This window comes from Gymnodraco acuticeps, unplaced genomic scaffold, assembly GCF_902827175.1.
Source record: "Gymnodraco acuticeps unplaced genomic scaffold, fGymAcu1.1, whole genome shotgun sequence".
In the NCBI taxonomy this organism is placed as follows: Eukaryota; Metazoa; Chordata; class Actinopteri; order Perciformes; family Bathydraconidae; genus Gymnodraco; species Gymnodraco acuticeps.
In genome coordinates, this window is record NW_022990567.1 from 471,097 (window position 1) to 479,880 (window position 8,784).

The following is an 8,784-nucleotide window of genomic DNA, read 5'->3' on the forward strand; positions in this document are numbered from 1 at the left end:
CGCGAGCACGACGGCATCTGTCGATCCCTCGCTCTACCCCCTCGCTATCGTGTGAAGGGTCTGCTTTATGCACTCCGCACAGTAACCCTGCTGCGAGGCTCTGGTGAACAGTCCATGAGCGTGCTCACTAGCGCAACTCCCCCCCCGTTTATAAAGTCAAGTACCCCTCAAAAGGTCCGGTTTATTTCATTTTAAGGATGCGCACCAAGCAACATCTCCAGGTGCTCCTTTGAGAACCAGGGCAAAAAGGTTGTGTGCACCCCTGACTATAAGTGATCTCTACAATAAAACAGTTTAGTGCAGGATGTACAAAGATATTAATAGGAGGAGGTGCAAAACAGAAAAACAAATTAACCTTTATTTAAACATTAAATAATACTTTAAATTAAGGTCTTCTTTTAAATAAGAAAAAAGCTTTGGAGGTATCAAAAGATAAATATTAAGCCTGACAAAGTACTTAACGTCTAATATATTGCTTTCCTGCAATGTTAACTATGTTGAAGCACTTATTTTAACTGATATTATACATATGAATTATACTCTTATGTATGTAGATAGTATAAGAAATGTGCAGAATATGACAGTTTAATGGTGGAGGTATACACACATATTGATAGATGTCTTTTAATGCGCTGTTGAGGAACCTGTGACCCAAGATTTTCATAATAATAATAATAATAATAATTTCAATTTATATAGCGCCTTTCACGAAACCCAAGGACGCTTTACAATGGGAAGTAACAAAACAAAAAGTAATAATAAAGAGACATAGGCTGAAGAAAACAAAAACAGGAACAGGTTGCTGAGTACTGTATATTAGTTGAGGCCAAAGGCCTGAGTGAACAGATGGTGTTTGAGGTGTTTTTTGAAGGTGTCCAGAGTGTCTGCATTCCTGATTGCACAGGGGAGAGAATTCCAGAGGGTGGGGGCTGCGACACTGAAGGCTCTGTTGCCAAATGTTTTCAGCTTGGAGCGCTGGATGGAGAGCAGCCCTTTGTCAGAGGACCGCAGGTGACGAGAGGGGGTGTAGGGCTGAAGGAGGTCAGAGATGTATGGAGGGGCTAGGGAGTGGAGAGATTTGTAAGTTAGCAGGAGGAGTTTGTACTGGATGCGTGACTTGACCGGGAGCCAGTGAAGGTGGATGAGGGTAGGGGTGATGTGTTGCCAGGGCTTAGTGTGGGTGAGGAGCCTGGCTGCAGAGTTCTGGACGTACTGGAGCCTGTCCAGGGCTTTGCTGGTGACCCCGAACAGAACTCCATTGCAGTAGTCCAGACGAGAAGAGATGAAGGTATGAATTAATGTTTCTGCAACGGGGTCGGGGAGAGAGGGCCGGAGTCTGGAGATGTTTCGTAGGTGAAAGAAAGCAGTTTTGACAGTAGATCTGATGTGGGAGTTGAAGGTGAGGCTGGAGTCCAGAGTGACGCCCAGGCTGCGAACCTCAGGGGAAGGGTGGATGGAGCCGCCATCGATGGTGAGGAGCATTGCATACACCGTGTATATGATATATGATATGTCAATAAACCTTTGAAAATCTTGAAAGGGATGTGCAAAATAGCCATAATATACAGTCTTTAATTAACTATTAGTAGAGAATAACGAGTAATGAATATACTTTATTACTCGTTTCCATTCATGTCAATTGCAGATAAATGGTTAGTCTTCTCAAGCACTAACTATCAAATATCTCTCCTGATTGTTGGCACTTGACAATCACCTTCCCTGAATTTTACTCGGGTGTAACTAAAGTCTGATTTAAGGGTTGTTTATATTTCACATCATTAATCAGAATCTGCAAAGTAACTCAAATAAGTGTAGTGTAGTAAAAATACCAGGTTAACCTCTGAATTGTAGTGGAGTAGAATTACAAAGTAACAATGAGCTGTCAGTGTCATGTGGGTATATATATTAATGCTGCGCATTATGGACACAAGCGATTTTCACCCATTTATTAATTATATGTTTTACATTTGATAACACCAATCTGTTTAATACTGGCAACTTCTAATTGTGGGAAAAACGAAAACGTTCAGTAGAGACGTCCCATAGAACATTTTGCGAAACACAATAGCCAGCATGTGTAGTTCTTGGGGGGACGTTCGATTCCAGTTTTGGATAGTCTGGTGTGGTTTTGTTCCATTTCAAACAGCTGTTTGACGCTCGGCGTAACCTTGGCGCACTGCCACTCCAACATCCAATCCCAGAGTTTGAAGATTAATCACGGGGACTGTAGTTCTAAACGATAGCTGGGGATTATTGGAATTGTAGTGTCTTCGGCCATCCTAAACTCTGAGAGGCCTACGTCTGTTTCCGGTTATTTTTATTTTGAAATTCAGTTCCTGACGGACGCCAAAAAAGCCCAAGATTATGGAATTAAACCAATAAATAAAAGCAAGGATAATTGTGTGTTATTGGTGAGTAAATAACAGTGTGTTATTTTCAAAAGAATAACAAATTAGAAGGAAAAAAATATTTAAAAAATACGGATTTCAGTATTCTGAGGCTCTGAGCCCCATTTATTTTCCTCACAGACGGCAACAAAAGTCAGAAATTATACGATTTAAAATAAAAGCAATAATTGTGGCTTGATATTGAGTAAGAACATGTTTTTATGAACCACACAGTTTACGGACTTCCACGACCCGACCGGAGAATAAGAAGTGTTGCAGGCACGAAACACATTACCAGCAGAAATACATTGCTTTTAAAATCGTGCTGTGCAACACGAAAAAAAGGGGGAAATCGTGTTGGTGAACACGAATCAATAGATTAAAAATCGTGTTGGTGAACACAAAATGCCATGAGACTGGGTTGCCACACATGAATGTTGACTTTATTTATTCACTTTATTTTATATTTTCAGCAACTGAACAAAATGTATTGTAAAATAGGGTATTATTAGTAAATTCATAAAAAGACATTACAATTTGTAAAATATTGAGCATAAAATAAACTCCAATTTGAATATTTAAATCAACAAGGAAAGCATATTTGAATGTGCACAGTATAGACTTTATAAAGCCATCTACATTTTTTACAAACCCCTGCTCATTAAATGTTTCTTGGTATTTTTCTCTGGCTTAAATAAAATAATAAAACATTTTGGAGCGAATATACACGTAATTAGTCCAAAACTGGAGGCCAGAATGGCAAATATCTCCACAGCCACAGTATATTTCCCAGGAGAGCTGACATATGCTGGGATAAATGTGATCCAGACTGCACAGAATATCAACATGCTGAATGTGATAAGCTTGGCTTCATTAAAGTTATTGGGTAGTTTCCGAGCTAGGACAGCTAACACAAAGCATAAGACAGCCAGTAAGCCTATATACCCAAGTACAGCCCAGAACCCCAAAGCTGATCCTAATGCACACTCAAGGATGATTCTCTCCTTGTATGTCGTGAGGTTTTTCATTGGAAAGGGGGGACTAAGAACTAACCAAATAGTACATATCAAAACTTGAATAAACGTGAAAGACACTACAGTCAATCTTTGCTGTGAAGGCCCAAACCATTTCATCAAATTACTACCTGGTAGTGTAGCTCTGAAGGCCGTCAGAACTACTATAGTTTTTCCAAGAACACAAGACATGCAGAGGACGAATGTGTTCCCAAACGCTGTGTGGCGCAGCATGCAGGACCACTCCGAGGGTGCTCCAATGAACGTTAATGAACATAAGAAACATAGAGTCAGGGAGAAGAGCAGCAAGAAGCTCAGCTCAGAGTTGTTGGCCCTGACAATTGGTGAGCTCCTGTGACGATAGAACACAGCCGCTGTTATAATGGTGAGACAGGCACCACCGATTGAAAAAGCAGCCAAGACGATTCCAAGGGGCTCGTTGAAGGAAAGAAACTCTACAGGTTTGGGAAGACATGTATCTCTCTCTGCATTAGGCCAGAATTCCTTGGGACAAGGGAAACAATCAAAGGAATCTGAAAAAAAGGAAAAGAGCTTTAAGCAGTTAGAATTTATACTTTCTGTTGTAAACATACATTAGAAAAACAACTACCTGTAGCATTGCTAATCTCTCCCTCGGGACACAGTGTACAGTCATAACAGCAGATGGGTTTTCCTTTCTGAAGCACTTTACGAGTTCCTGAAGGACAGCTGTCAGTGCACACTGACACAGGCACCTGTCACATATACAAATTAACTCACATGTAGACAGGTGTGCTCTGAAGCTAAAATTATAAAAGGATAGATTCATGTTTTTTTCTTCACAATGTTTTTCTTTGTGTCTTTTACATTTCTCTTTAGTTAAAAAAAAAAAAAAAAGTAAGAAAACATATATTTTAAACAATAAAACGTAAATGTCATGTTAAAAATACTCTCTCATTATTCGTAACATTGGAATTCTAATGAGGTACCGAGGTATGAGACATCATACCCTTTGAGATGATATGAAAATGTAGCATGTTAAACTATTGCTTTGGGGCTCCTCACCTGTGTGCCACCCTCCACCCAGGTGAGGTTCCTGTTGATAAGGAACTCCTGGCCCACCGGCAGTGATGAATCGTATTTCCCCACAGTCACCAACTCAATGCTGCCACTCTCATTTCTTTGCCAGTTTACCAGCTCATATGTGGCCACAGGATCCCCGTTGGCATCAAATGACACATCATAACCATTTTGGGAAAAATTTACTTTTTTCAGCTGATTAAGAACCTAGGGATGAAGTAAAGGAAGACAGTGAAGGGGATAAAGAGATCATTTAAAATAAAATGAGCATTTATTTGATAACATAGACGTGGAGCTTAAAATAACATCATTATTTGTACTGACCTCTTTGGCCTCTAGCTTAGTGAACCTAACACACTGTGTAGTAGAATCAGTTTTCTGACACACTGCGTTATGAATGGCATGCGCTATTGCATAGACAGCCTTGTACACCATATTAGTGATTCGAAGTTGAGATGTGTCAGTGTATGAGCTCTGGAGCGTCTTTATATCTTCAGTTCCATCACACACACTCCTGTCTGTGGCTTCACCTAAAAACACAGAGACAGAAGGAGGTGTTTTTAGCCATGATGATTACATTAATTCATACTTATGTGTGTATTGTGTTATTTAACCTGCCAAACAAGCATTGCAGGATTTACATCACATTTCAAATCACTGTTTTGCGGACATGTCTATCTGTTTTTTACGTTATTAGATTATTTTAGCAGCTCATATTTACACAAATCAGTCATCAGACAAATACTTATTGTATAAGGCAAAATATGTATTCATTTTATTTAATACTGACTTGTCCTGTTATAATGATGCATGATGGACACTAGAACCAGCAGTACAGGATAATCAGAAACCCTTATCACACTAGAAATAAACATTCTGCCCTCTGCTGTCTGGTAGACGGTAACACACTAACAGGCCTACACAGCTTGATTCAATACGCAATAAGACTGCTGAACTCTTGAAGTCAGGACTTTGATACTGTCCCTCTACATTTAAATACTTGTACTTTAACTCACCTACATTATGTATGTACATATACTGTAAGTCGCTTTGGATAAAAGCGTCTAACAAGTAACATGTAATGTAATACCGTGTATATATTACTTCTCATAAAGCATACATTTACTACATTCCTTTTTACAGTTCATCTTCTTTATTTTACAATAACTGTAACCTGTCAACAAATGTATTTCACAATTTATGTATATATATATTTTACATATATTTTGACTCTGCACTATATGTTTTGGATAAACATATTCTAGAGCGTGATTCTTTTTTTCAAAATTTATTTTATGACTATTTTTGTAGGGAGACTTTCCCTAAATTGTTGTGCATTGAGGAATAAATAGCTTTCATCTAAACAAATATACAGTCTAGAATCACTGCATAATAGCCTAAGTAGAATAATGTACCTGTATGTTATTTACAATATATTAGACAGCATTGTTAATAAACATGACCTGAAAATCACATTGTGAGACCATTCACAGAGATGCACCTTATGTCCGCCTCGTATGTATTTCATTACAAATATTAGATTTTCCTTTCAGTCAAAATCTGGAGTTTTTAACAGGCTGATAAATTCAGGGAGCTTCACTTAGACAGAACATTTTAAAAACTAACACAATCAAGACACTACCGTGAGTATCACATTTGTTTAAAATTGGCACAACTTTCTCACTTTTTACCAGCCTGCAGTTGAAAGCTTCCTCCCAGAACATGGTAAGCAATGGGGAGTCAGACACTTTAGAGGGAGAGAGATCCAGCAAGAAGTCCCTCAGACCTGGGATGACAGATTTTTCAATGCCAAATCCGATGGCTCCAGCAAGGAAGCTGAACCTCAGCATGTCTCGGTCGGTTACCCAGGCCTCACTACCTATCCACTGGCGAGGTGGAGAAGGCTTGCGTGACAGCTCCTCCAGTAGAATTCTCATATCTCCAGTGGGAATAAATGCCACAACAACCTTAGCCGTTGACCTGGAGGGACGTTCAATGACATATAAAAACAATAGTTATAATATAAGACTAATATTGTCTTTTATAACAATATTATCATAAGTATGAAGAAAAACAAAACATGAGACATGATAAACAGATATATTGGCACATTTCCTGTTGTAATAAAAACATGTTCCATCACTTTTAGCACTTGTTTTGGTTTTTCTGTGCAGAAGGTCAGTGTCAGCACAGGGAACTAAAGGAGAATCAGTGATATAGAAACCTGCGGATAACATCAGCTACTCTCTGGATCCGGCTACGTGGGTGGGTCCGAGAGAAAGACTCAGAGTATTCCACACAGATCCCCTCTTTACGTGCTGCATGCAGGAAAGAGGCCATGCCATTGTTGCCATAGTCAGAATCCGACCGGACAGCACCTATCCAAGTCCAGCCAAAGTGTTTTACCAGCTTGGCCAGCGCGTCAGCCTGGAATTGATCACTCGGGATTGTTCTGAAGAAACTTGGGTACTGCTGCTTATCAGACAGGCATGCACACGTGGCAAAGTGGCTCACCTAAAGAAAACAACAGTTATTTAACGGGACGGAGGCAAAACAAGTAATGGACTCAAACACAGTTTGCAATTAATTCTTAATATTTACTTGAGGTATGTTGAAGGGCCCGATGATGCGCAACATACTGATGGTAGACGTGGACCCAGACGCACCAACGACGCCCATCACCATACCAGACTTTGAGCATTTGTCGCCGGTGTTAAACACCGGGTCTAGTCCCCCTGAAAGCTGAAATGCAACATGCACCGCCACGGACACCGAGTCACATGAGTCATAGATCTCATAACCAAGCTTGATCCCCGGAAGCAGCTCCGTGCTGTTGTTAATCTGCTCGATGGCGAAGACCATTGCACGTGAGAAGCGCAGTCCACGGGAGTTGATGCTGCACACAGACATCGGTGTTAATGTTAAAACTTTAAGATTTTAAAATAATACGTGATAGACTATAAGATGACTGAAATTCAAAGATATGGTCTGGATAATAACTAATAGCATCTCTGTAGGCTTTATGGGAATTTCATCTGTCAAAAACCCAAACACTTGATTATATATCCAATATTCACAATAACTTTGATGAATTGATGCAATGGTCCAATAAATCATAAGTTTCACATCTCTCCATTCAACAAATGGTTAAGTATACATCAGTTAAACTATTGTCTTTTATGAAATAGAAAACAAATCCACATTATGTAAAAAACAAAAATATTTATAAATGATTATTATTTTTAGAGTTTTTACATACAACACAGTACATTGCAACACAAATTCACAATATACACATCAATATACTGTAAATGCCCACATTCTAGCCTAAATCTCCCTGTACTAACCTCCCTGCACAGCTTATTGGCTCGGGCATGGTGGTGTAGTTATGCTTCACAGTGTGCATGTAATAGTGTATGGAGAAAACACCCCCAATGACATAGTCACCGTCCATAGAGAATGCAGGTTGATGAGTGGTACCTTGTAGCTTACATGTCACAGATGAAGCATTAGTGCTAAGCAAAGCAGCAGTCCTGTCCCCTGTAAGCCCAGCTGCTTGTTTCACACCATCCCCAAAACTATTCAGAACATGAACTGACTTCAGCTCACACAAAGCTATAGACAGTATCAGACCAATAAGAGACATCTCCATCATCAACTGTCGCCAAGTGGGCAAACTGTACTATGTGTTCTCACTGGTTTATAATGTTTTTCAGATGCTTCCCTCCTTCTACCATACGTCACTTTGCTATTAGAGAGAGAGCATGCCCATGCCCAGCGCTGACAAGATGTATTTATATTATTCTATATTTTATATGTAACTTTCCTTCAAATAATCATCATTGACAAAGTCATGCTGTTTGGATGGATGCCCAAATACCCTAATCTAAAGCCATCACAGCAGAACTTGCCCTGAAAAGCCAGACATGTCCTTAAATTGCCAATATACTGTACATGTTTTATGTTTTTCTAGGATCAGATTTTCAGAAAAGGAGGTGGGTGGATGATTAGAAATAATCTTGTTTTGGGGGTTATTTGCTCATTGTTCCCCATCTTTTGAAGCTTTATGGTTTTGTTTTTTTAAAGCTAAAATATTGGCTGTGATTCTTGTGACTATTGCTTAGTGGTTTCAGAAAAATGCTGTTTGTTGTGCTCTGCAGATCCTCTGAACCAGTGAAGGCTTTTCATTAGCACATTTATAGTTTTCATAACTTGCCCCTTTAACAGAGGTTGTCTTACCTAAAACAGGCCTGAACAAGGACAAATAATTGTTTTTAGAGTCTGATTTGTAACCAAAAGCATCAACAGATGCCTGTATAAGATAT

At 39.4% G+C, this 8,784-nt stretch overlaps 1 protein-coding gene across 1 annotated transcript; it reads right to left on the reverse strand.

Annotated features, from left to right (window-relative positions):
- Positions 1 to 3,031: 3,031 nt before the first annotated feature.
- LOC117553775 (extracellular calcium-sensing receptor-like) lies at positions 3,032 to 7,985 on the reverse strand. Its single transcript, XM_034227847.1, has 8 exons — positions 7,807 to 7,985; positions 7,061 to 7,355; positions 6,684 to 6,973; positions 6,144 to 6,439; positions 4,784 to 4,989; positions 4,445 to 4,666; positions 4,011 to 4,134; positions 3,032 to 3,933 (listed from the first exon to the last, which is right to left on the reverse strand). The coding sequence occupies exons 1-8, from the start codon at positions 7,911 to 7,913 to the stop codon at positions 3,032 to 3,034; spliced, it is 2,442 nt and encodes an 813-aa protein (XP_034083738.1). The 5' UTR covers positions 7,914 to 7,985.
- Positions 7,986 to 8,784: the final 799 nt, after the last annotated feature.

Coding starts and splice junctions, on each gene's coding strand:
- LOC117553775 (XM_034227847.1), bottom strand. CDS start 7,913: ATGGACGGTGACTATGTCATTGGGGGTGTTTTCTCCATACACTATTAC. Junction 4,667..4,783: donor CTAAGCTAGAGGCCAAAGAG/GTCAGTACAAAT, acceptor CTTCATCCCTAG/GTTCTTAATCAGCTGAAAAA. Junction 4,135..4,444: donor GGGTGGAGGGTGGCACACAG/GTGAGGAGCCCC, acceptor TATATGTGACAG/GTGCCTGTGTCAGTGTGCAC.